General features: G+C 49.8%; 2 protein-coding genes across 12 annotated transcripts in view; one reads left to right on the plus strand and one right to left on the minus strand.

Moving 5' to 3' along the window:
* LOC123635662 overlaps positions 1 to 16507 on the minus strand; it is a 39491-nt gene extending 22984 nt beyond the window's left edge. Inside the window, exons 1-6 of one of the 6 annotated variants that reach the window (XM_045548063.1) lie at positions 16446 to 16507; positions 15542 to 15754; positions 13333 to 13353; positions 8349 to 8423; positions 7252 to 7446; positions 5846 to 6201 (exon numbers count right to left, since the gene is read on the minus strand). In XM_045548063.1, coding sequence (XP_045404019.1) covers positions 6168 to 6201; positions 7252 to 7446; positions 8349 to 8423; positions 13333 to 13353; positions 15542 to 15754; positions 16446 to 16498 — 591 coding nt within the window. In that variant the 5' untranslated portion in view covers positions 16499 to 16507 and the 3' untranslated portion in view covers positions 5846 to 6167. Of the gene's footprint in view, positions 1 to 5845; positions 6649 to 7251; positions 7447 to 8348; positions 8424 to 13332; positions 13354 to 15541; positions 15800 to 16445 lie in introns of those variants that run through there. The other 5 variants (XM_045548060.1, XM_045548062.1, XM_045548061.1 and 2 more) reach the window with 5 other exon arrangements.
* TTC39A (tetratricopeptide repeat domain 39A) overlaps positions 15584 to 27703 on the plus strand; it is a 39438-nt gene continuing 27318 nt past the window's right edge. Inside the window, exons 1-2 of one of the 6 annotated variants that reach the window (XM_045548053.1) lie at positions 15584 to 15814; positions 23899 to 24003. In XM_045548053.1, coding sequence (XP_045404009.1) covers positions 23906 to 24003 — 98 coding nt within the window. In that variant the 5' untranslated portion in view covers positions 15584 to 15814; positions 23899 to 23905. Of the gene's footprint in view, positions 15815 to 16296; positions 16343 to 16601; positions 16724 to 22071; positions 22581 to 23594; positions 23611 to 23898; positions 24004 to 27703 lie in introns of those variants that run through there. The other 5 variants (XM_045548054.1, XM_045548055.1, XM_045548051.1 and 2 more) reach the window with 5 other exon arrangements.

Consider the following 27703-nt stretch of genomic DNA (forward strand, 5'->3'; position numbering starts at 1 on the left):
AATCTCTTTTCTGCCGTTTTTGATAATGTAAGGTAAAGATGACTTTGAGAAAGTTATTTAGCCTCCCTGAACCTCATTTTCCTCACCTAATGTACATCATAATATCTAACTCACAGGATTGTTCTAAAGGATTTTACTTTGACAGCTTTTTAATATTATTAATTTTGAATAAACAAATTCAGCCACATTATTAATAGTGAAAATAGCTATTGGTATTATGTGTGAAGCACTCTACTAAGCATTTTATGTATCTTATTTAATCTTCACAATAGCTTTAAATATAATAGTAGGTACTGTTTTCCCCTATTTTAGAAATGGTAAAACTGAGGCTCAAAAAAGTTAAAATAATGTGCTTCAGATCATCCAGCTAATACGTAGATGAGCTAGGAATTGAATTCTGGTCTCTCTGATTCCAAGCATGATATTCTTCCAGTTTATCATGCTTTGTTTCATTTTGTGTGAAAAAATATTTGCTTATAGGCAATGGCAGCAATAGGACATGATAAATAATGACAACATATAACATTTATTAAGCTCCAGGCATGATCCTAAGTGCTTTACACATGTTAGTTCATTTAATCCTCACAACAGTAACCCTGAAAGGCATAGGTACTATTATTATCTTCATTTGACAGAGGAGGTACCCAAACTAGGCCACAGTTATGCAGCTACTAAGTGGCAGAGCTGGAATTTGTACCCAGGAGACTGGCTCCAGAAGTTTAACCACTACTCTCTATTCCTGTTAAGGATGAGAAGCCAGAGGAGAAATATCACAAATAAAATAATCCATGTAATCTTTCTGCTCTTGAGTATTAATGGAATAAACCTACTACATTGCGCATGGCATCTTATGAGACATTTTCCAATTCATTCTTCTATTTAACTCTTATGAGGGTTTAGAACAGTTTCTGACACATGAAAGCACTCAATCATTATTAGTTGCTAATATTACCATAAGTGATAAATATACAGGGGAAATGGCCCAGCCTTGCTTTTTATTAAGGAAATACAAAATTTAAAACCACAAGGTTAGGAAAATGAAAAATAATTTCTCAGTGCTGACAAGGCTCTGGAAAGAATATATAAAAGGGAGGAAGAAAGTAAGTTTTGAAGCTCAATGAATGTGGCTAGAGTTTAGGTTTGTGGGCAAAAGAAAGAGGTGTTCCTGTTTGTAAGAAAGATCTCACTGGTGGTGATTCGAGGGATTGCTATAGGAGAAGACTAGGTAAGGCAGGGCGAGCTGGTAACAGATGGTTGCAGTCATGCAGGTGAGATGGTGGTAACTTAAAATGTGGTTGTGGCTGAAGCCTGAGAGAAGGGGACCAATATGAGAAAGATTTAGGAGGATTAACAGGCCTTAGAGTCTGATTAGATGTAGGTGGTGAGGGGAAAGGAGTAGGTCTCAAAATTTAGCAAGCATCAGGATCACCTGGAGGGCTTGTTAAACTGCAGACTGCTGGACCACCAGAGTTTCTGATTCAGTAGGTGTAGGTTGGACCCAGGAATTTGCATTTCAAACAAGTTCCCAGGTGATTCTGATGTTGCTGGCTAGGGACCTCACTTGGAGAACCACTGGAGTGGACTCTAAGTCTCTTTGTTCTCCTGCAGGTTTTATTAAATCCACTCAATCACTTTCCAGTGCTATTGCATCTTGTCATTCTGTATTTGACCTATGTGTTTTGCATCTTAGTGTAAAGCATCTCCAATCTTCCTTGTGAATAGGTAGTTTTTAAAAATAATGGCAAACTAACACTTACATGACACTATGTGCCCAGTACTATTTGAAGTACTTTATTATATATATACTGATTAATTTAATCTCTATAACAATCCTTTAAGTTAGGTAGTTATTCCCTGTTTACAGATGAGAAGGCTGAGATACAAAGGGGTTAAATGATTTGCTCAAGATCACAGAGCTAAAAAGTGCCAGAGCTAGGATTCAAGCCCAGGCAGTCTGGCTCCAGAATTCATGTTCAATCATTCTTTTCTACTGAAACAAGTTTATATCAAAATACCTTTTTTTTATGTGTGGATCTATAATGTACCTCTTACTGCCAGAAAGCTCTGTATTGTCTGTTTTGAAAATACACAGTGAGAAAGTCATTATCATTCCATTGACCTTTGCTAAGACCTGTTGTAAACTGCACTAGGGACAGAGAAGACTCACATGAGGGCCTTGCCATTAGTGGTATAGTAGAGGAGATACATTTAATTTCATAACATCCCATATTGAGGATTATCGTAGGAGTGCTGGGGCACCCAGAGGGGGGAGAGACTAGTTCGAGCTGAGAGGATTAGGGAAGGCTTCCCAGAAGAGGTGTCACCAGGACACTGTACTAGCATTAGTATTAATAAAAGCATATATGGTGACTGTTGAAATTTTTTTTAAAAAGAACAGCTCTCACAAGGCCATACCATTTGATGTTAGGGCTCTGTCAACTGGGAAAGGCCAGCAAACAGTTTCCTAGGAGGGTTCATTTAAGTGACAAGTCATTGCTTTAGTGAATTCAACCTAGTCCAAGGTTTAACCTTTAAGTTTAGAAACCTGATATTCATCAGTAAAACAGAGACAGCTTTCATTAACCAATTCACAGGGACTGATAAAGAGACCAGAATGTCACTTGGCAGTAAAAATAAAGTTGCCACAGGGCTTGGAGTACAACTCCCCCTCCCTTGCTGGTGCGTGGATGCCTCCTGCCTCTGAGGCTCCTCTCGATTTCCGTAGCCAGGGTTGCCTGGGCTCCTCTGATGAACACATTTTTCAGATTAATATGTTCAATCAGGTTACAATCTGGTTTGGCTGGTTGGGTAGCTATAGTGTCTCTTTGGAGTGACTTTGCATATCTTTGCTTTAGTCCATTGTATGTAAATTTTTAGTATGTTAATGAGCATTTTTAAAACCATGAAATAGAATTTGTTATTTGAATATGTACTGGGTTACAAGATAAAATGAAAGCCACTGATTTTTAAAAATCTCTTTTCAAATAAATGCAGGTCTTAATGTTATGTATCCAGGTGAATGATGTAAAAGATTACCTCATGGAGGGGGAGACCTTTCTACAGAAAGACCCCACCCATTTTTCCTTCCCTACCCTACAAAGTGTATAGAGTGTGTTCAGCTGCCCAAGACCTAAGGGCTTAGTTTCAGCCCCTCCTTTATTTCCTCTGGGGTCAGAACTTGAGGATTGAGTTATTGCCTGGGAAGGAAAAGAGGCAGGGAAAGTAGCTGACACTTACTGAGGACCTTCTCTGAGCCTGGCATATAAATAAAAAGTCTTAATCCTCACAACACTTAAAACAGATAGAAAATATGAGGTATAGAACTGAGGGAATTGGGGAAGGCTCTAAGCAAGAAGCCCCCGTCCAGCACATAGCAGACCCAGCACCCCCTGAGGCTCTGTAGGATACAAGAGACTCTGAACAGAACTGCCTGCTCAGCCTATGGGCCTTTTTAATGATAGTTGGATGTGTCAAGAACAAGACAACCCTGAATTGTTCTCATCCAGTGTGTGGGTCTCTGTGGTCTTTCAAGTCCTGAGTTAAAGATCCTTCCAAGCACTGTGACATACAGAGACCTGGATACGGTAGAGGCTCCACCTAATTGAATCAAAACTCTAGTCCTAGAATAGGAAGAAGCAGGTTAGGAGTCCCCCACACCCACTCCCTTGCAGAATGCTGACTTAACCATATAGGAGCAAAAAAAACTGATTCATCACAGTTTTCCTGAGAAGGTTCCTGGCCTTATAGAAGGAATCCAGACATTGGAGTCTTATAAAAATGAGTCTAAATTCTGGCCTTATCATTTCCTAGCTGTGTGACTTTGGGTGACTCTGTTAACCTCTCCGGTTCTCAATGGGGATAACAGTTCTTTCACAGGGTTTTTTGCAAGAATTATAAAGATGATGGATATTAAGTCTTGGTTCCTCTTGCATGACAGATATTCAGTAAGGAAGAGCTATCATGCCCATGTTTAAGAAGACAGAAAAGGTAATAAGACAGTTTAGGGAAATGTGGATCTGTGATTGAAGGGGATAAACATCAATTATCTTGAAAGTTCATCTATATGGAACACCTCATTTCCCTCTGATTCTGGGTAAAACTATCACTGTAGGAGGTGCACATAACACATACTATGCGTCTGGCACTATTCTGTTTTGTTTGCATTAACTCATTTAATCCTTAAAACAACCCTGTAATAGGTTCTGTTATTGTCCTCATTTTACTGGGGAGAAAACTGAGACACAAAAAGGTTAAGTAACTTGCTTGAAGCCATGCAGCTAGCAAGTGGTGGGGCCAAGAGTCTCACAGTGTGGCTCCAGAGTGAGGGAGGCAGGGAAGAACAGAATCTATTCTGCCTTGGGATTGTTATGAGATCCAAAATAAGATAAGCTTGGGAAAGTGGTTCACAAATGCTTTGTGCATTCTAAGAGCTCGTGTGGCAGGCAGACTGGGGCTGGGGTTAGGATACAGGCTCTCAAGTGGCTGCTTGTATTGCGTCCCAGCTCTGCCACTTAACTGGTTTGTATGATCTTGAACAAATTAATCCCTCTCTGCTTTACTTAACTATAAAATTGGGCTTGCAAAAGGACATACCTGATAGGGTTGTTTTGAAGATTAAATGAGTTGGTATATAAGAAGAGTTTAGAATAATGCCTAAATAGTTGAAAACAGATGATGATGAAGAATAGGAAACAAGCCTTCAAGGTTAAAAACCCTGGGATTGAATCCCAGCTCTTCATTTGATTTTAGGAATATATCTAAACTTCTGACTCAAATATTCTTAAAACAGAGTTGCTGTCCAGATTAGAGGTAGCGTATGTAAAGGCCCTCAGCATAGTGCCTACCGCTCAGTAGAAACTTGATAGATATTAGTTCCTTCTTTATTTATTCAACACTGAGTACCTACTATGTGTTGCAGTGGTGCTAGGCTCCGTGAAAGACACAGACATGAGACATTCTAAAGAGAATAAACTTAAGTTATCTTGAAAGTTCATTTATATGGAACACTTAATTTCCCTGATTCTGGATAAAACTATCACTATAGTTATAGAAATCTGAAGCGTGAGACACTAATATGGTTGTACATAACTAATACAAGGATTAAAAATATTTAGTGCTAAGTGTTGTGAGAGTGACAGATAAAAATACGACCTCTGAAGAGGGAGAGACCCCTTCAATGGGGAGATGCTGGAGGGCTTCCTGGAGGAAGTGGTATTGATTGTGGGCTCAGAGGCTTGGTCGGACTTTAATCCTCCATCAGTAGACTGGGCTTATAGGAGGGTCAGGCTGCTGAGGCCCTGTGGCATTCTTGCCTGTGAGCCCAGGATAAAGTTGGCCATCTGCAGTGACCAATCTGCCAAGCGGGACAAGGCTAGACTGAGGGGTTTGGGCCCCTGGGTGCACTATAACTGGAATTTCCAGATCTGGAAGCACTAGCTGTGTGATCAGATAGGCAGCATTCTCAGGCCCTTGTTGATCTGCCAAGACCATAGCATGAGTGCTCAGAGAAAGGGAGAAAGGTCATATCATCTCTGCTGCCTACTGAGAAAGTGTGAGAGAAACTGCCCAGATAGTCCTTGGGGCTTCCGCCCTCTGGGCAACTTTTCCAGGGGCCTCCCACTCCGTTCCCAGCCCACCAGGGCCCACAGGCAGGACGGGAGGAAAGCACCAGAAGAGTTTAAGACCTGGTTCCACAATTCGGTCTCAAGGAAGATAGTCAGCCCCTCTGAACCTCAGTTTCATCAACTGTAAAATGGGGATAAGCAAATATTTAATAAGATGAAAATAAATGACAATTTGTGTAAAATACCTGGCTCAGGGCATGGCACATTAGAGAACACCTGACTCATGAGAATCAGTCACCATTTATTGGACTAAGATGTGTATTGCACAAGTTCCTAGGATACAAACCCAGGCTGAAAGGAAACAAAAATGATCACTTCCTTAGCTACCCTGCCCCTGCCCTGTGTTCACCCCCACCCTCTCTCGTGGGAAAAGTCTCCAGGGGTCCCTGAATCCATTTTCACGCTAGAGCTGGAGTCCTCAGATTCCTCCTCATGGAGGAGGGGCTCCCCTGCCCCTTGTCCTTAGTTGGGCCTCCCATAGACGCTCGCTGGTCTGCACCACCAGGGATCACCTCGCTCCAGAGCTGATTCCACTTGTTGGTATTAATTTAAAATAAAAATCAAAAATGCATATGACCTAAGATAAAATATGGGGTTTCAAAGAAAGTTTGTACTGGAGACAGGCTGTGACGCATTCTCATTCGTCCCCCAGCCCCCACAGGGGACTGGGAATCTTAGAAGTCAGCGAACTGGGTCATGTCCCGGCGCCTTGCCTGGCCTGGTCTGCAGCCTCCAGCCTCAGGCCCGGGCAGCTACTTCCCACCTCCCTGCTCCCCTGTCAGCTCCCTGTCACTCCTGCTCTGTGCCTTGCACTTGACCCAGTCCCAAGCCCCTGACCCCATGGTTTTGCAGGAGGGAAGCAGTCGGTGGTACCACTTTGTCCCTCGGAGACCCTGATTGGGGCCGTGACGCTGCTCATCGGTATGGAGGCCAGGCTCTAGACGGAGTGGAGTAGGCTGCGTGATCTTGGACAAATCCCTGGCCCTCTCTGGGCCTCAGTTTCTCCTGGTGCCCAATGAGGTGTCTAGACGTGTTCGAGATCCTTCTTGGTTCTGAGTGGGAGTGGGCTTGCCCTGGGACCCCAGGCCCGCCCCTGGGACACCGACGCCCTTGCGGGGCAGGGAGGCGCCTGGCAGGGCGAGGAGGAGCCGCCCGTCCCGCCCTGCCCGCCCGGCCAGGTGCTGCCACCGGAGCCGCCGCCGCCACCGCCGCAAGGGGCCGCCCGCGCCCCCGTCGGAGTCCGGCCCGCGCCCATGGCCTTTCTGACCACCCGGAAGGGGGCAGCCTCCCGGAAAAGCGACCGCAGGTACCGGGCGGAGGCGGGGGCTCGGCGGGGGGCACGGACGGGACGGAGGGGCCGCCGGGGGTACTCAGCCAACCACGGGGGGGACAGCCGAGGGCGCGGCTGGGTAGCGCTGTGCTGCCAGGCACAGGGGTAAGGCCGAGGGGGCCCGGGGAGGGGCCGCCCCGCGCCTCTCGCATCCCCACGTGCCCCCCGCTCGCGTGTCATCGCCCCTGGCAGCGCCGGGCCTGGGGATGAGGAGGCAGTCCCAACCCGAGCCCGCCATCGGCGCCAACATCGGGTGGGGCTGGTGAGGTGTTTCCACTCAGCCCTCCACTCACTCACCTGGCTGTCCCCAGCTGTGCATGAGCCACGTCGTGGGCACCCTGTGTGCCCAGACCAGTGAGAACAGCCACACTGTCCTCTGAGGGGTTGTCCACATTGGAAGGCAGCAGTGTGTGTGTGGTGGGGGTGGAATCCTGTGTCCCAGTCCCAGTCCAGTGTGGAATTATGTGCACCACAGTTCCTCCAAGGTCAACCCTTCAGGGATGTGTCATTGTGTCACCTCCCCAGCTTTCCCCAACTCCTGAATGAGCTGGTGCCTTCAGACGTGTTCCCATGAGAGGGGACGGCCCTGACCTCTCTTCTGAGCTTTGGCTCTCCCCACAAGTCCTTCATATTTACATATTTAAAGCTCATCTTGCTATCCCCAGGAGAGGGCAATCCACCCGTCCTCCCAGCACTTGCATCTGACTGTCCTATGAGCACCTTGAAGTTGGCAAGCCCAAAACCAAACTCAACATCTTCACCCCCAAACCTGTTCCTCCTCCTGTGTCCCCATCTCAGTGAATGGCATAGTCATCAACCCAGTTGCCCAAGCCCGAAACCTTGGAGTCATCCCTGACACCTCACTCCTCACTCCTAGCCCAGTCTCCAAGTCCTGCTGATTCCATCTCCTGACATCTCCCAAAGCTGTTCCTTCCCCTTGGGCTATTGCAACAGCCCCTAACTTCCCCAGCTCCTCCAGTCTCTCCCTTGACACACATCCTTTATAAAGCACAAACCAGACCATGTCATTTTTCTACTTGAAAACCCTCCTATGGCTCTCCATCACCCAGAGCTTAAAGTTCAAGGCTCTCAGAGCAGAGGCTGTGTCGCATGCTGGCCCATTTCCCATTACTCCCTGACCCTTACTCTGTTCCAGCAGCACCAACTGGCCCTGTGGTGCTCTCACAACTGTGCTGGGGCTGCTCAGGGTTGCCTCGAATGCTCCCTCGTCCCTCCTGATGCTCACTCCCTAAATGTCAACTTTAGGTGACCTCTTTGGGAGACCCTTTCTAACCCTGTCCCTGAGTGAGAGTCATCATCTCCAGGGCTGCAGCCTCTCTGCTTCCCTTTGTGGCTCTCATTCAGTCTTTCAACACACACTGTTGAGCACTTACCACGGTCTGGGCATTGTGCTAGGCAGGTACGGTGTTACTGCAGACATACAAGTCCCTGCTCTTGGAGACCATGTTCTAGTGGGAGAGACAGACATAAACAAGTAGACAAATTAGCCAGTAAACAGGAGAAGTAGGTCAGGCACGGTGGTTCACACCTGTAATCCTAGCACTCTGGGAGGCCGAGGCAGGTGGATTGCTTGAGGTCAGGAGTTCGAGACCAGCCTGAGCAAGAGCGAGACCCCGTCTCTACTAAAAATACAAAGAAATTATCTGGCCAACTAAAATACATATATAGAAAAAATTAGCCAGGCATGGTGGCGCATGCCTGTAGTCCCAGCTACTTGGGAGGCTGAGGCAGGAGGATCACTTAAGCCCAGGAGTTTGAGGTTGCTGTGAGCTAGGCTGACGCCATGGCACTCACTCTAGCCCAGGCAACAGAGCGAGACTCTGTCTCAAAAAAAAAAAAAATAGCAGAAGTAGATGCTGTGTAAGGCTTACATTAAGGCGACGTGATGCGCCGTAAAATCAACCATGCCCAGGGCATTCCAGACAGTGAGGGCAGCTCATGGCAAAGCCTGAGGCCCGTCTGAGGAGCAGAAAGAGGGGCGGGTAGCTGAAGATCGATGCCTGCCGAGATCCAGGAGGCAGGCTAGCCAGAGCAGGCAGGGCCAGGAGTTTGGATTTCACTGTGTGTTGGGAAGCCACTAGAGCCACATTTACTTGTTTAAAGATGACCATGCTACCCTATGGGGAAAGGATTTTGTGGACAGACCATTTCAACACTGGGTCCCTGTCATCTACTCCTTTTCCATTTCCCTACTACACATGGGGAGGGGACAGGGTTCATCTGCTCCCACATCCCTGGAGCCCAGCACAGAATGAGGCTCAGAGTGCATTTCCGTTCGATGGGGGTCATCATCATTCCCTCATGTCTCAGGATCCCCTGGCGGGGGTGGCAAGGACTGGCTCTGTCCAGATGGCTTTGTTGCTTGCCTGGGACCTTCCCTGACTGTGACAATCTACTGCTCTGTCCTGTAGGGGCCAAGGAGCCTTCTGAGTTTCCGAGTGTCTGTTACGGATGTCACAGTGTGGAGGGAGAGCAGAGGGAAGGTTGGAGTGATAATCCAGGAGAGAGATGCTGGAGTGTGGACTAGGAGAATGGAGGGAAAGGGGGATGGAAGCTAAGAAAGAAGAACTGAGAAGTGATGAATGGACAGGCCAGGAGGTGACACTCAGAATCACCCATGACCGGAGGGAGGTGAGAGACGGTGAGCAGGAGAGGGAAGGGGACCCATTAGAGGCCTCCACCTCCCTCAGTGGGCCTGCACCACTGTGCCTTTATACTCCAGCTGGAACTTCTTGGGCACAAATACCCAGGGAATTCTTCACCCTCAGTTGTTCCCACAAGCTCTCACACCTGAGGCTCAAACCTGTGTCTCCATTCTCCGAGATCAGGACCTGTGACCTCTCTACTCTCACCCTTCGTCCACCGCGAATGACCCTCAATAGGACAGTTATAGCAGGACCAGGTGGGACATCAGGCACCCCATCCGCAGGGAACTGGGCCAAGACACTCCATTCCTTTTGACCTCTTTTCTTCCCTACTTTTTGCTTCCTGCAGCCTCAGATGTTCCTCCTTAGTCCCTTACTAGAGTCAGCTCTGACCAGCACCCACACCCTGCAAGAAGCAGCAGCACAACTGCTCAGTTCATTTTCAGCTGAGAAACACCCTTTCACAGATAGAGCAGCTAAATCTCATATTAAAGGTTACTCTACAGTCTTTCCGACAAAATGAGTGTGTGGGCACTTGCTTTACATCTGGGTGACCGAGAGGCCTACCCGGGGGCTGTCCCTGAGCACAGGACAGGCCATTCAAAGGAAGACAACATCACTGAACAGCCCCACACTCAGATCATTACACTTCTCCTCCTTTAGCTTGCCATTGCTCCCTCCAAGCCCCAGCTCCTGTCCTCTGGGCACCTTCTATACTAGCCCCCTGCCTCCAGAATGCCCCCACCCCCTGCCTCTGTGAGCTGTAAGGACAAGGAGACCTGCCTTTGACTGTGCCCTGACAGGCAGCACTTGACATGCATCATCACCTTTAATCCACACAACTCTAACCAAGGGGGGCCTTGTTGTCTGCAATTTAATAGATGAGGAAAACTGGGGCTCGGGGAGGTGGAGTGTTGCCCCAGATTATGGTGAAGAAGCCAAAATTCAGATTCAAACCTCTTAGCCTTGACAGTGTACCTTTCTACCTCCCCCAGCAATGGCTTCAGTACCTCCTCGTGCTTTCTATTAATAAAATGCATAGATATTGGGGTTTTCTTCTTAATACTAAATAGACAAATTTGTGTTGTGTTTTCTTCATATTTTCCCACATTCTAGCAAATTCATTTATGCAACAAGCATTTACTGAGCACCGCCTGAGGTCGGAGGGTGCCTGGCAGTATTTGGAGATGAGCAAGGAGGCCGGTGTGGCTGAACTAAGGACAGGGAATACAGGGAGATGCCACTGGGGAGCTGCCGGGAGCACACAGCCTGGGCAGGGCCTCCTGAGCCAGGCAGAGACTGGAGCTTCTGCCCGGAGAGACACGGGGAGCCTTTGCAGGGTTTTGAGCAGAGATGTGACATGATCTGGCCTAAGTGTCAAATGAGCCTGGTCCCTTGTGGAGGACAGACAACAGGGGACAGGGATGGGGGCAGAGAAACCAGTTAGAAGACAACTACTGTAACCCAGCAAATGAACTCTCTATAACACAATTTAAATATCTACAGAATAGTTTACCCTATAAATTGACCATAATTCATTGAACTAATCCTTTATTGATGGACATTTAGGTTGTTTCCAGTTGTGTCCTTATTATAGAACACACAAGCATCCTTGTACCATAAATCTTTGTCTGGGCATGTGATCATTACCTCAGGACACGTGTGCTGCCCAGGTGTCACTGGGTCATCTTTCACAGATTTTCCATCTATAATTCCAATTGCCCTTCAGAAAGATGGAGCCACTTGATTTTCCCACTGGTGCTACTGTGTCTTTGCGGTCCCGGTCAGGTCCCTGGGTGCACACAGTAGGAGAAATCTCTCTTCTCGGGACAGCCTCGCATGGTTCCAAAGTCCTTTTGGGTCCATTTGCTTATTTAATGCTCACAGTAAACCTGTAATCCCTGCTTTATAGGGGAGGAAACTGAAGCTCAAAGAATAATGATACGGCCCCATTCCAGGTGCTTTACATGTATTTCCTCATTTAATCTTTGCAACACCACAGTGAGGCTGGTGCCATCGTCATCCCTATTTCAGAGATGAAGCTGCTGGCCCAGGATGTCAGAGCTGGGGTGCAAGCCCTGGATTTTGAATCTGCTCTCCGAACCACTCTCTGATGACTCGCTTGGGGCTGCCCAGCTGAGTCATGGTGGGGCCAGTAGTTCATCCAGATCTTCCTGGCTCTGCAACCCAAGTTCTAAACCCTGACAGGATGCCACTCAATGCCAAAAACACCCTCCTTAGAGCTCTGATCCTTTTTTTCAACCAGAGCTGTCCTTGGTCCCTTGTGCTTGGCCCAGGTTCCTTCCTTAAACCAACCTTGGCAGCTCCTGGGGACTAGACTTCAGTAGAAGAGTCCAGATCCTAGAACCAAAGCCATCAGAGCAGGGAGGGCCCTTCAGCCCCTGGTCCAACCTTCTCTCCCCTTTATATTTGGTGGGAAGAGGGAAGCTAAGGGCCAGAGTGGGGCAATAACTAGCCCAAGGTCACATAGCCAGTGGGGGGCAGAGTCCATGGAGGGAGGAGGCCTGTGCAAGCAGCAGACCTAGAGGTTCCCTAAGGGACCTTGCCAGGGAATATTTAAGAGCTGTGATTGTCACAGCCCTCTTCAAGGGCCCTTTATTGATAGGCCTGTTCATTTGTGAATAATTAACAAGCCAAGCCTATAACCTGCTGGGGTGGGGTCACTCCCTTTAAGAAAACTTGCCTTATAGTCACCAGTTCAGCTGGGCTCAAAGGGTTCTGGAGTCTGAGGAGGGGAGATCTGGCCTGGCAGAGACTGTAGGTCTCAGGAGGGGGCACTTCATGCCAGGGAAGGGCTTGGGGGAAGGGACTGAGATCAGGGCTGAGAAGGAAGAAGGGTCACCCACGTATGGATGCAGTAATCCTCACAGCATCCCTGAGAGTTTGGGGTTATTATCCCAGGTTTATGGTGGGAAGACTGAGTCTCAAGACAGAGACAGAGCTGACGTCTCAGCTTAAGCTCTTTCTACTACAGAGGCATCACTTGTCTCATGTTTGCAGCCCCCATTTCTGTGAGCCCCCATTTCAAACGCCCCTCCTTTCTTCTCTTCTTCCCCCTTTCCATTTAGGGTAGGAATCAAGACCTGGGTTCAAGCTGTGACTATACCTTGGTCCATGTCACACTTGGTTCAACTCTCTATGTTCTCATCTGTAGGATGGGAGGTAATGCTTCCACAGACTTTCTGGGGCATGGCAAGGAGCTTTCACTCAACATGTATTTGCTAAGGCCCTTGTTAAGCTAAGAGGTGGCACAGGGAAAGCAGTCCATGGAGGTTCTCAAGGCCATCGAGAGGCGCGATGACCCTGGTGATTTGTTCTTGCAGGTTGGGGAGGAAATGAGGGAGGAAAGGAGGCCTAGCATCTCCCAGGTGGAAAGCACCAGGAAACAGGTTTCCAGACAGGGGAGGAGGGACCCAGGACTCAGGATGATTTCGCAGTCCCCAGGGCTCGGCTGTAGGATCAAGGTGGGGATGGGCAGGTGATCCAAGTAGGGTCATCTGGATTGGGAGGCAGAAATAATGATGGTGACTCACAGGCTCCCCTGGGTTGGGGCTGAGCCCTGGGCCAGAGCTCCTGGGGGCTGGGAACAGCCTGGGTGGGGTGTGAGCCACCCCGCTGCTCTGACTTAGCAGGTGAGCGGCTCCAGCATTGCTGCCCCTCGGTGGTGTGGGGAGGCAGCTCTTCTGCTTACCTTGCTGAGCTCAGCTTGCATCTGTAAAGTGGGGAGAAAGGTAGTATGTAGTGTACCACCACAGCCACCATCAGGACACTGATAGAGCACTGTGCTACGTGTAGACACCATTCTGGGCATTTTACATATATGAATTCTTTTTTTTTTTTTTTTTTTCTGAGACAGAGTCTCACTTTGTTGCCCGGGCTAGAGTGAGTGCTGTGGCGTCAGCCTAGCTCACAGCAACCTCAAACTCCTGGGCTGAAGCGATGCTACTGCCTCAGCCTCCCGAGAAGCTGAGACTACACGCATGCGCCACCATGCCCGGCTCCCTTTGAAGTAGGCATTATTATTATTTCCATTTTACAGATGAGGAAACTGAGGCTCCGAGAGGTGGTTAAAAGCGAAAATTAAATAAGATAATTGATGTTCTACATTTAACACCATGGGTAGCACATAATAAGCCTTTGATATACGTCAGTCATTGTTATAATACCTATCTCAGGGGGAAACGGTAAAGTGCTAGGCCCAGTGTTAGTGTCTGGTGATTAGTCAGTCACCTGATGGCAGGCCCTGAGACAGACAGATGAATCGGATCGGGCCCTATCCTCAGGAAGCAGAGAGTCATATACAAACCTCACTCTCTACTCCCCACCCCCCAGACACACATGCTACACACAGGCCTTGATGGCCCAGGGTGATTAGGGTAGGTCAGAGGAGCTGAGGTCAGTGGGTGCCCAGGGAGCCCTTGCCCAGCCAGGGAGGGAGGGCTTCCTGAAAGAGGTGGCATCCAAACTGAAACCTGTAGGATGAGTAGATTTGGCATATGTCAGTTTGTTAGTTTTTTTTTTAAGAGACAGGGTCTCACTGTGTTGCCCAGGCTGGTCTCGAACTCCTGTGCTCAAGCGATCCTCCTGCCTCTGCCTTCTGAGTAGCTAAAGACTACAGGTGTGCACCACTGCACCTGGCTGTCAGGTTGTTAATAAATATTGATCAAATAAAGATTTCCCTTGACTTCAGGATTTCTCACTCATCTAGCCTCTCCCAAGACTCTGGGAGGACCCCGGCAGTTTTATACAGGCTGAGTATCCCTTATCCCAGATGCTTGGGACCAGAAGTTTTTGGATTTCAGATTTTTTTGAATTTTTGGAATATTTACATATACATAATGAAATATATTGGGGATGGGACCCAAATCTGAACACAAAATTCATTTATGTTTCATATACACCTTAAACACATAGCCTGAAGGTAATTTGATACAATTTTTTTTTTTTTTCAGACAGGGTCTCACTCTGTTGCCCAGGCTGGAGTGCAGTGGCATCATCATAGCTCACAGCAACCTCAAACTCTGGGACTCAAGAGATCCTCCTGCCTCAGCCTCCTGAGTAGCTGGGACTACATCCATGCCCAGCTAATTTTTCTATTTTTTGTAGAGATGGAGTCTCACTATTGCCCAGGCTGGTCTCAAACTCCTGGCCTCAAGCTATCCTCCTACCTCAGCCTCTCAAAGTGTTAGGATTACAGGTATGAGCCACTGCACCTGGCCTCAAACAACAACAAACAGCAGACTTTCAATGTCCATGTTGGTGCTCAGAAAACTGAATTTTGGAGCATTTTGGATTTTGGATTTTCAGATTAGGGATGCTCAACCTGTATTGGTAAATTTGTATACTTTTTTGAAAAGCGGCCTCTCAATTATAAGCTTCTGGATCCTCTCCTGGCTAAATGAATAACAGGTGACAAGAGAGGAAGGAGATCTGAAAGTGCCCAGGACTGCCCTTTACACACACTGCTGGTCTTCTCACCAGCCTCACAAACTCCAGCCGTCACCAGGGTGCCTCTGCCCACCTGCATGCCTTTATTCATGCTGGTCCTCCATCTGGTATACTCTCTTCACAACTTCATTGTGTCTAAACAATATAAACTTCAAGGCTCAGCTCTGTCCCTACCTCTTCCAGGAAGTCCCCCAGACTCTCTCTCATCTGGATTCTCTATAGTTGCTTTATACATTCTTTATCTGGTGGATGTCATCATAGCCTGCTTGTTGTAGTTAAGTATCTTTTTCATGCCTATATGTGAGACTCCCAGAGGTGGGATGATTCTTGCAAGTGAGCATCTGGCCTCTGTTTACATATGGGCAGGACAGGAAGTCACTGCCTTTCCAGGCAGCCTATGCAGATTTCTGCAGTAATGCCCCAAACCCCTCCCCTCTACCACCAAGCCCAACCTGTCTGGCTCCTGGGGGATCTGGTCCACGTCCTCTTCCCAGCATAGCTGCTTCTGCAGGCTGCCCCCTTCTGCTTCCTCTTCCGACATCCTGGAGCTCAGGGCTGATCCAGGGAAGCTGAAGTTCCTCCTCCTTCTGTCCCCTCCTTTGTGAAAGGACAGCTCCAATGGCAGCCACATGCTCTGATGAGTCATGGTTAGGAACATCTGGGGCCTGGAGGTGATGGCTGGTTAACTCCTCATGGGCCAGTGGCTCCCTCTGCCAGGAGATCAGGTCAGGTTGGGCCTAGACACCCACCCACCTGCTAGGTGCACAGTGGGCGTCTGGGGAGGGTTGTGGGTGACCCACACTCAGTCACTGGGGAATCAGGGGTGAGGGGACAAAAGGGATAAGCGGCTAGAGCGTTAGCTTTGGAGTCAGGAGGGCTGGGTTCCTGTCTCAGCTTGCCACTTAACTAGGTGAGTGGCCCTGAGTGAGTCACATGAACTCCATGCCTCAGTTTCACCGTCTATAAAATGGCAGTTATGGGGAATATTTGAAAAGGCAAGTGTGCATTTCCAGCCGCAGGGAGTGCTAAACCGCGGTATTTCCCGCCACCTCCTGCACACAGTCACTCAGTAGGCAAGAGGGTGGGATTAAAACCCAAGCCTGACTCTGGAGGCTGTCTTTTCCTGCATGAATGCCCCCCATTAATGCAGTAGGATGACGCTGGGCGGGGGCCGCTTCGGGGCGAGCTGTGGGGGAGGGGCGGCGACAGGAAGGTGGACCTCAGGTCTAGGAGAACTTTCTGGCGCCAAATAGGTAGGGGTGTCCGCGGAAGGAGCGAGCTCCCGGTCCGGGAGGTGTGTGCGCAGAGAGCACGCTGGCCCGGGTCCCGCAGCCCTGGAGCCCCCGTGGCTCTTACCTGTCGGAGCTGGGGTGGGGGACGTCCCCCGGCGCGGGCCGGGCGGAGGTCATGGCCCCACTGCGCGGGTGGGCAGACCGAGGCCCGGCCCGGCCCCGCCGCCTTCCCCGCCCCCGGCGCGCCCCTCCCCGACCGCCGCGTCCCCGGCTCGGCCGCACAGCGCCCGGCTCGGGGTTCGGCGGCAGCACCTGGGCCGCGGCTGGCGTCCGGCCGGGACAGCGCTGCCCGCCCCCCTCGGCGATGACCACGGCCGGCGCCCCGAGCGCCCAGCCCGCGGGGTAAGTGCGCGGCGGGGCGGCCCCCGGGGGCGCGGGCGGCGGTCGGGGCGTGTGGCGGGCGCCGCGCCAGGCCTCCCCGCGCCACCCGCCCGCGGCCCGCACTGCGGCTTCCGGCCCCCTGGCGGGCGGCGCCCCCTCCCCGCCCGGCCTCTTGGTGCCGCCGCCGGGAGTGGGACACGGGGCTGCGGAGCAGAGAGAGCCAAAGCGCGGGGACCCTGGGTCGGTCACTCCCATTCTGGGTCCCAACTTTCTCGCGAAGCTACCGTCACAGCCACGTTCAGAGCCGCCTTTGTCACCCACTCCATGGCGTTTACACCTGTGGGGTGGGCCTTGTTATTATCTTGCCCCTTACAGATGAGGAAACTGAGGCACAGCTCTTAAGTTACTTGTCTTCGGTCACCCAGGAAGAAACAGTTGGGGGCTGGGATTTGAACTCGGCTATGTCTGATGTCAGAGCCCCCACCCGCGTCATCTTCAGGGATATTCAGGGCATTTAAAGGGCTAAGGCATGGTCCAGCTAGGCCTACTGGGTGCAGCAGGAACCTGGGTGGTAAAAGGTGGGCATTGTCACTGGCAACATGGCTCTCCAGCCCAACCCTACCCCCACCTCACTGAGGAACCCTGTGGGACCCCTACGTGGCCCCTGTAGCGGTGTCAGCTGCTAACTGCCGGGAGACCTTCGCCAACTCTCTGCTTTTCCTGTGCCCCAGTGGGTAGGGGCAACTGCTGGGAGGTTGCTGGGTAGAGATCCCGCCCAGGTGAGCTGGGAGGGGTACCCGCCCTGCCTGGAGCCTCCTTACCGTGACAATATTTGCTAAAGGCCCGAGGGCTGACACATGAGCAGGGAGGTGAAGAGGGTAGTGCCAGCTGGCAGCTGGCAGCTGGAAGCCTCCATAGGGCTGTGTGTGTGGCCCCAGGCTGAAGGCTTGGAAGCTGGGTTGTTGGGGGACACCCTGGCCTGGGAGAGGGTTGCCTGGTGAGTTTTGCCTTGATCATTTTTGTTTTATGACTCTGGCCACATCCTTTACCCTCCCTAGACTTCTAGTCCCTCCTTTGGAAAATATGGGAGGGCTGGGCTGGCTGCTCCCTTCCTGCTCCGAATTGAGTCTTTATAAATCGGGAGCTTGGTTAGGTCCTTTCTGCCCAGCCCTGACTGAGCACCACACTGCTGGGTCCAGGAGAGAAGGAGGCAGGGAGCAGGGTATCCATCAAAGAATCCTAGGTTCCCAGGCTGAAAGCCACATTCATCCCTCTTCCTTGTTGGCGTGCATCCGTGCCTGAGTCCCCTCTGCAACCCTGGGAGTCTCTGGCCCTGCTGTGGGCCTTGAGGGCAACAATCTCACTCTTCTAGCACTGGGAGGCCTTCCTCTTAAGGAACCATACCTGCCTCCCTGCATGCCTGCCCACTCTTCCTTGAGGCCACACAGGTTCATCTGCCCCTGCCCTGCCCCTGGTCAGTGTCATCCTGGTGGGTTCTGGAGGAGGGCTGAAGCAGGACCTGTCTCACCTTCACTGTAGATACTAGCAACGTGGCCACGTTGTTGTTCAGTCACTCAACAAACACTCAGTGATGACTGCTCTGGGCCCAGCCCTGGGCATGATGGTTAGTGGTGAACAAGCCAGACCTTAAATCTCTACCACTTTAAAAATTAGGAAATATTTTAAGCCTTCAGAAGAATATAGCAAATAATGCAGTGAAGTCCCATGCCCTTGCCACCCAGCTTTATCAGTTATTAACACGGTACCCCACTTATTTCATTTTCTTTTTAAGAAATAAACTGTGGTGGAGATCATTGAAGTCCCTGTGGAAACCTCCTCTTCTCTTCCGTCTCCAGAGATACTTGCCATCCTGGTTTTATCATTTCCCTATCTATTTTTATTCTTTTGCTGAGTGTGTATAAGTCTAAAATGTAGTTTGTTCTTACGTTATTTTTGTTTTCAGCCTGTCCTACAGTTGAATTTACTTTAAAGTTTTATGTAAATGGAGTCCCACGGCATGCGTCATCCTGCAGCTTGCTTTTTCTCATGCGACACCAGGTTTCCAAGATTTAGCCTTCTTGATCCTGCAGCTCTGGTCCCCACTTGTCTTGATGACTGATACACCACCCCATGTATTGACCCCCATTTATTTATTTATCCTTTCTGACGGACATTGAGGTGTTCCCAGTGTCTTGCTGTTCAGTGGATATTCTTGTGCGGTTGTCTGCTTCACTGGGGTAGTAGAATTAATTGCTGGGTCTTTGGATATGTGCACTCAATCTTTTAAAGTTATTTAGTTTCATTATAAAGTCAGTGCTGCTTGATAAAAGAAATGGTGGCAATATATACTCTGAGAAAAAATAATGATCACTAACATTTTCTGAGTACTGCCTATTGTCCTCTCTATGGTCTTAGTCATTCTTTTTTTTTTTTTTTTTTGAGACAGAGTGTTGCTTTGTTGCCCTGGCTAGAGTGAGTGCCATGGCGTCAGCCTAGCTCACAGCAACCTCAAACTCCTGGGCTTAAGCGATCCTCCTGCCTCAGCCTCCCGAGTAGCTGGGACTACAGGCATGTGCCACCATGTCCGGCTAATTTTTTCTATATATATTTTAGTTGGCCAGATAATTTCTTTGTATTTTTAGTAGAGACGGGGTCTCGCTCTTGCTCAGGCTGGTCTCGAACTCCTGACCTCAAGCGATCCACCCGCCTCGGCCTCCCAGAGTGCTAGGATTACAGGCGTGAGCCACCGCGCCCGGCCTTGGTCTTAGTCATTCTTCACAACAACTCTGGGAGGTAAGAACTGTCATTCGCATGTCATTGATGAGGAAAGGGAGGCTCGTGGAGGGTAAAGAACTTTCCCAAGTTTCTCTAGTAAGTACTTGCTCAGCTGCAGCTCAAGTCCAGGGTTGTCCCCTTTCAAAACTCTTGAAGGCCATGCTGCATTAGGTCATGCCATGTCACTCCGTGACACATGATATTTGCTTTATGTGCAGCACCGGGGGACTCTTTGGAAAGAGTCACAATCATGTTTGCAATTTAGAAACGCCACTTTGGAAATGGACAGGTATCTTCAGTTCCTCTAGTGGTGGAGCACAGATTAAAATCCAGCTCTGACTCCAGTGTGTTCTTTGCTGGAGGTGACTTTGCTCCACTGCCTCACCTTGACTGGGGTCAGGGTAGGGAGATTTTCTGTCCCCACCGGGGACTGAGGGTCTCCCAGTTCTACCCAGCTCTGCCCATGAGACACTAAAGTAGCAGCGAGGCAAACTACAATAGGGAGGTGGGGGGGAAGGGGAGAGTGGGGGTGCCTACAGGCCCCCTGACACCCCCTCCCACCCTCGAGCTCCCCCTCACTTGGGCCTCAAGTGTGGGTGGGATCTGAATGGGAGAGCCCCCCCACGATGCTCCTGGCGTTGGTCACCAGCCTGCTCCATGCTACAGTTCTATCCAGCCCAGTGCCTCCCCCCCACACCCTCAGTTCCCCAAGGCACAGTGGAGAGGTCACCATCACCACAGGAATATATGTCACCCGGGCCCAGCAAGGTGCCCTGCAGCAGAAAGGCCTTGAAGATGAGGGGATGGCCTGTGGAGAAGTGGGGGCCTCAGTGGCAGCCAGGGGAAGATAAAGGTTTGGTGCTGTTGCTTCTGCAGAAAGCATTGCTATCTTCTCTTAGGCTCCTGGGAGGAGCCAGACCGGGTTCCTGTCTTCACAGCCTTTATTCCCTTATCTGTCACATCGAATAAGAGTGTGCAGTCATCAAGTTAGATAAAGTGGTGTGATATTCTCTTTGTGGTGATGGGGTGGTTGTTAATGCTATTATTTAAGTCAGATGGGGCCAATGTCCCCAGCCTTCCTGAACTCCCCAGCCAGCCCGGCCTCACCCTCCATTTAGCCACCTTCTAGGGCCTCTGTCTTCCAGCCCTTCCAGACTACTTGTACCTCCTAACTATGGTGTCATGCCTCCAGCCCTTTGCACATACTGTTTCCCCTTTTTGGATTTCTTCCTCCATCTGTCCTCAATTCAGTGCCGTCTTTTCCAGGCAGCTTCCTTGAGTGCCCAGGCTGGGTTAGAGGCCTCTGCTGTGACTCCTACTGTCGCAGCCCTGAGCAAGCTGGCAGCCACTGCCTCTGTCTGCATCTGTGTGAGTCCTGCAGGGCAGGCCTAGGTCTGGGTCACTCTGGGTCCCCAGAGCCCAACCCAGGCCTGGCCTAGAGCGGGAGATTCGTGGGTGGAGCCACTGTGCCCGGCCCGAGTAATTTCTTTAGATATTTCATTTCCCTCATTTTCTCTTTAGGTGTATCTGATCTACTCCTTATCCTGCCTACTGAGTTTTTCATTTCAATGATTATATATTTGTTTTTAAAAATTTTTTACCACTTCCACTTGATGATGGAAATGATTATATTTTTCATTTCCAGAAATTCTGCTTTGTTGTTTTTCAAATCTGTTTGGTTATTTGAGGCAGTATTTTGGTCCATGCTTCAAGTCTGTCTTTAATTTCTTTATACCTCTTAAACACATTTATATTCTATATCTCATAATTCTAGCATTTTGAACTCTCGAGGAAACTAATTCTGCTATTTCCTGTTTCTGGTGCCTGCTGCTCACAGTGGTTTGTTTCCTAGTGTGTTCTGTAATTTTATCATTTTACCACCACCCAAAGCTGCCCCTGCCCCTCTCTGAGGCCAGGACAGTGTCTGTCTGTGCCCAGGGGCTTAGCCTAGTGACAGGTGTTCAGTCCATTCATCCCTGTTGGGTGATTCAATGAAGAGGCAGTGAGCACCTACTGCCCTGAATATTTGACTGATGTTGTCTCCAAGAGCCCCCAAAATGCCCTGTGAAATGGGATTGTTACCCCCACTGCAGATGAGGAAACTGAAGCACAGCAGAGAGATGACTTAGCTAAGGTCACACACTCAAGCATGGGTTCTAACCCAAGGGTCTGCCTGAGCCAGTGCCCATCAGCTCAGCCCCAGGGAGCCAAGTCCATCGCTGTGGCTTATGCCAACCTCTGAACAATTCCAGAGCCAAGAGCCTGCCTCCCACTTCTGCACACACACCTCTCCCCCACCCCTCCACCCCCCACCAAGGAAGAGTTTCTTCTTACTTGGTCTACCTGGAGAGAAAGATGCACAGCCCGAGGGACAAATGTGCAGACGTGCATATTCCCCCTGACCTGGATTGCTTGAGGCCAGGAGTTTGAGACCAGCCTGGGCAATAGTGAGACCCCATCTCTACAAAAAAATTTTAAAAATTAGCCAGGTGTGGTGGTGCTCGCCTGTAGTCCCAGCTACTTGGGAGGCTGGGGTGGGAGGATTGTTAGAGCCCAGGAGTTTGAGGTTGCAGTGAGCTATGATGCCACTGTACTCCAGCCTAGGCAACAGAGTGCGACTCTATTTCAAATAATAATAATAAATAAATAAATTATTCAGAATCTAACAGTGAATAATGAGATGGTAAAGAAGTGAGTTAAGAGACATGAAATATAGAATAAAAAGATCTAACGGAGAAGAGAGAAGGGATAGGAGGTGGTGGGGGTGGAAGGTGGAGTCTTCCAACAGACTGGGCAAAGGTGGTAGTGGCCTGGACCACAGGGCACTGGGTACAGAAGGGGTGGATATTAAGAGATGTTGGGAAGCAGAATGGATAGGGTTAGTGATGAAGTGGATGACAGAGGCCAGGGAGAGGGATGTGGCAAGGATGACTATCAGATTTTTGTCCTGAGGAACTGGGTAGAGGAGTGTCGCTCCTGAAAATGGCAAAGACTGGGGGAAGAAGAACAGATTTGAGAGACTGAACAAGACACATGTTTCAGTTTGCCTGGGAAGATCTACTGATGCATCACAGAGGAAGAGACATTAGAGCTGGGTCTCGAGGTATGTGTAGGAGTTTTCCTGGTGTAGAAGGGAATTTCTCTTAACTAACTTTTGGGAAACAGGATTTCCCTTCAGTGAGATCATTGAGTGCCCTTCTGGAACCTTCTTTCACTCAAAACTGGCCCCTTGAGAGGAGGCATTATCAAGACCATCAAATAAGACAGGCCTCAGTGATCTCTTAATTTCATCTCTCATTTTTCAGATGGGAAAGCTGAGACCTAGAAAAATCAGGGATTTGCTTTCCGAGCCTTCCCTTCTTCATTCACTCCTTCCTTCCTTCCTTCATTCACCAACAGATATTTATGAAAAGCCTACTTTGGGCTGGGCACAGTGGCTCACACCTGTAATCCCAGCACTTTGGGAAGCTGAGGCGGGAGGATCTCTTGAGCCCAGGATTTTGAAACCTGGGCAGCATAGCGAGACCCCGTTTCTACAAAAAATAAAAAAATTAGCCAGGTATGGTGGTGTGTGCCTGTGGTCACAGTGACTTGGGAGGCTAAGGCAGGAGGATTGCTTAGCCCAAGAGTTGGAGGATGCAGTGAGTTACGATGATATCGCTGCACTCTAGCTGGGCGACAGAGCAAGACCCCATCTCTAAAAAAAAAAAAAGTACTTTGTACCAGATGCCAAGTGCTGAGGATATAGCACTAAATAAATAAAGCCAAGAGTCTTGCTTCTGGAAGCTTAAACACAAAAATAAGTGAAAAAAAAAATCACGTCAGAGGGTGATAGAAGCTGTATAGAGAAACACAAAGCCTGGAAAGGGGTCAGGTATAGTGGAGGTGCCATCGGAATGGTGAGTATGAAAGGCCCTGAGCTGCTGGCCCCACCCACCCCCGCAGCACAGCCCACTGTGACAGTGTCTGGGGTTCTAGAATGCAGGCCTGGGGGACAGGAGGAGGCCTGAAGAAGGAGGAGGGAGACAGGGAGACTGAAGAGGGATTTAGGGAGTGGGCTGTACCCCCCAAGGGGGGCAGCAAAGCCCAATGGGTCAGAAGGGCCACAAAGACTCCCTTTACCCTTGCGGAAGGTGAGATAAATTTATTCCTGAGGTTGCCTTGTACCCCGTGCTCAGCCTGTCCCCCACCCTCCATCAGATCTCAGATGACACCCCCTTCCACTCTTCCTCCCACCCTTGAGAACACCAAGACGTGGGTCCAGGTTGTCCCTGTGTCCCAGTACAGAGTGGGCAGCCCGGGGGAGCTTGTGACAGGCATTCAGGGCCAGCCAGGGAGGCTGAGTGGGCCCTGTGAGGCTCTGTCCTGGCCAGGAGGGGTTTGAGGGGCCCCAGGGTCACGCCCTGCGTCTCTCCCCGCAGGACTCCCATGAGCAGCCTCCACGAGGCCCTGGACCAGTGCATGACCGCCCTGGACCTCTTCCTCACCAACCAGTTCTCAGAAGCACTCAGCTACCTCAAGCCCAGGTGAGGCCAAAGCCCTGGTTGGGGTGGGGGCGTGTGGGGCCAGGCAGAACCAGAGGTCTTGTGGGAGAGGAACCCCGTGTCACTGAATGCCTTCAGTTTTCTGGGTCACCATGACTCCTGAGAAGTCTCATAAAAACGACTGGGGCTCCACATCCCACAGCCCTCTCCAAGGTCACCGTGACTTCCTTCCCCTTAGGTTCCTGAGGCCTCTTCGCACTTTGGTTTCCTGTGCCTGCTGCAGCCTCTTGGGGTGTCTCCGTCAGCTCTAGCACAGACCCTTGATTTCCCCCAAAGCACTAGGGACCTGGTTGCCTGCTTCACTGAGCATTTTAGGGCAGTAATGCAGGCTCTGCATGTAGCCGTTTCTTCCAGCGTTTACTGCCTTGTTTCTATAAATATAAATAAATAATGTGCGTATGCCCCTTTCTTGTATCACTTTTTTTCAGTTTTTAACATTGAGATATAATTCTTGTACCATAAAATCTTCCCTTTTTCACTTACCACTTTTTTGTTAACCTTCATCCTGTGTGTAATGGTGTTGCTTACCACTTTTAAACATTGTCTGTTGGCAGATAAAAATTCAGCTTTCCTGTGCCCCTGCCCTACCTCCCTCCCATCATCCTCCTCTTGTCATTATATCACAGTATTTGGCTAAATTGATAATCAGTGTTTGCATAGTTATTGCTTTGTAATTAACGTTCATTGCAGAGACAAAGTAGGTATTAGATTGTTTCCTTTCTGGAGTTAATAATTGTCTTGGTTTTCCATTTGCCTAATTTGCTATACATTTAGTATTAACTCTTTATAACCCATTATCCTATCATCAGTTTTTCCCAAAATGCTCACACATACCAAGTAGGCTGTCAGTCCCTCCTGTTCCTGGAAACCTGTCCCTTGTCTTCTGGCCCCCTCCCAGCCGGCTGCTGGAACCCCTTTGCTTCTCTCCTGTTTCCTTGATCCTGGGTCCTTCTCTCTTGTCCCCTCCCTCATTTTACCAGAGCATGTCCTCTGGAAATTTCCTAAGAAGGAGTTGCATGAATATCAATTTTTCCCTCAGAATTTTGAAGACATTGCTCCCGGTTTTCTAGCATCTACTGTAGCCATGAGAACCCTAATTCTTCCTACTTTGTGTGTGACCTTTTTTCTTCTCCAGAAATGTTTAGGGTCTTCTCTTTTCATCTTGAAAATCTGGGATTTCACAGTGATGAGCTGGAATGAAGGTCTTTTTTATTCCATATTTTTATTTGGAAACTCTCAGTTCTGGGTGTTCTCTTGTATAATCCCTCTATCTTCTGTTTCCCTTTCCTGGGCTTTCTTTCCATCAGGAATTGGACCTCCTGGAGCAATCCTCTTCCAAGCCTCTTTTCTCCCCCCTTCCGTGCCCTTTTGCATTTCTTTATCTTTTTTTCCTCTGATGTTTGGGAGATTTTCTCAGCCTTATCATTCAGTCCTTCTGTTGACTTTTCCTTATTTCTATAATCATGATTAATTTCCTGGTACTCTTTATCCTCTGAATGTTCTTTTTTGCCTGTAACGTCTCATTCTTGGCTTACGCACTATCTTCTTTATACCTGTATTTGCCCCCTTAGGACGGGGCCCTGGCATGTAGTAAGCACTCTAATATTTATTGTTTATTATTATTATCACAGAATATTGTCTCTTTTTAAAATGTTTTATTCTTTTCCTGCATAACTTGGCTTTCTCCGTATTCCTGAATTCTGTTTACTGGTGGGAGTATCCCCTTCTCGTGGGGTGCTCTCTTCAGATACCCACTGATCTCTGGCTGTCAGTCTGGTCATATTTAAAAACAAGTTCCCTCAGAGACCAGCTGGAAAGTCTGTGCCTTGGAAATGGTGGGATTGGCTCTGGATGAGCTGGCAGAGAGCTGGCCCCCAGGTGTCAGCCTCTGAGGTGGTTTAGCTTCTCCAGAGAAGAATCCCACTTTCCTTGGCCTGGACAGAGAACCCCTGGCGGCTTCAATTCTGAGACTGGTGAAGGGAGGACGGCCGGGGTCTCCTCAAACCCACTGCGTGCTTTCCCTGACCCCCTTCTTTTCAGCCCCCAGCTAGCCCCTGCAATGCCGGACCTGCTTCCCCAACCCCCCAGGAACAGCTAATGCTGAGGCCGGAGGACTGGTTTGCACAAGTCCCCGAGCCTGACCAGTTCAGTTTCCCCACTGACCCCTCGCTCTCCTGTCTGGGCTCAGTAGCCCAGGTCTGGGGTGGGGTGGGCGCTCCAGGCTGTGCTGATCATAATGAGTCCCTCCGGTAGCTGTCCCCACACCTCACTCCTGCCCTCTGCGGGGACCTGGGCTTGAGGTGGGGCAGGCCAAGCCACATCCTGCTCTAGCACTGAAGGTCCAGATTCCCTTCCTGGTGTTTTTGGGAGGCTCCCCAGCTCCTATGTCTTTCCTGGTCATTTCCTGTCCTTTACTTGGCCCAGGCCCCCTGACCACAGCCACCCTTGGGCACTGGAAACTGGCTGTCCCAGGCCACAGCTGCTCAGCCTGTCCTGGTGCACCCCAAACATAGACATTGGCCTTTCTCCTCCTCCCCGAAGCCCGGCTAAGACCAGGCCACACCTTGGTCCGCTCTAAACTGTCCCGCAGACCTGGGGCCAACACAAAGGAGTCAGACTAGAGAAGAAAATATTAAAACCAGATGCTGTGGCTGCACCCAGGCCCTCAAGCTGTCCCCACCACAGAGTCCCTAAGAGGGCTGTTCCCTCTGAGCCCCTCCCTGCCCCCCCTCGCCTCAGGAGCGTGCTCCGCCAGGAGTCCCACAGTGCTCAGGCCCCAACAGGAAACCTGCGTCCTACAGGTGGCGTCCCAGGGATCCAGCCTTCCCGTGAGGCCACCTTTTACCTCACATATGAAGCAGTGGGGCTTCTGTATCTTAACCCCTGCCCTGTTCCAGAAAGGCTCTTTCCTTTCTTTTTGCACTTAAGAGCTTGACTCCAAACAGTAGTGTCAGCAGCATACTCCTGCCACACCACCTTGTGACAACCCGAAATGTCTCCAACAATTGCCAAAAGTCTCATGGGGGATAAAATTGACCCCACCTTGTGACACTAAAAAATGTTTGCATAAATTGCTGAATGTCCTCGCCACTTCCATTGAGAACCACTGATGTAAAGAAAATAATTGTTGCTAAAAAAACAGCCTCCCCTCCCTGTTTGTAGCCACTGAAACTTCAAAAGATGTCAGAGTCCCATTTCATTCACTGCTCTTCATTGTACACACATTGTCTCATTTAATTGTCCTTACTCCTATGTAGGGGGGCTGTTATCCCTCTTTTGCTCCTCAGGGAGGTGGCTGGGCCTACCAACTCCCTCCCCTGGCCCTGGCATTTGCTTTCCCTGTGGGTTGAGTAGCATGGTCTCCACTTCCCCTTTGCTTACACGGTGTCTGTCCCTAAGCACTATCTCTGGAACATGGAGGCCACTCTATTTTTCTTGATGAATCAGTGATTGTGATTAATAAGTGGCTGAGCTGGGATTCAAATCTAGGCCCCCTGGGCTGTCCCAGCCACACTCCGACTACTGTGCTACCTTGGGTCTCAAGCAGGGTGGAGGCGTTTACCTTGGGTGCGGGGCCTCACACCTGCCTCCTCCAGCCCTGGGAGTAAAGAAGGTCGAAAGGGTGTGCACAGGGACTCGTGTGTGCTGGGCTGGGGTTGGGTGGGGGAGGAAGTTCATGGTG

Source organism: Lemur catta, chromosome 3, assembly GCF_020740605.2.
Source record: "Lemur catta isolate mLemCat1 chromosome 3, mLemCat1.pri, whole genome shotgun sequence".
Classification (NCBI taxonomy): domain Eukaryota; kingdom Metazoa; phylum Chordata; class Mammalia; order Primates; family Lemuridae; genus Lemur; species Lemur catta.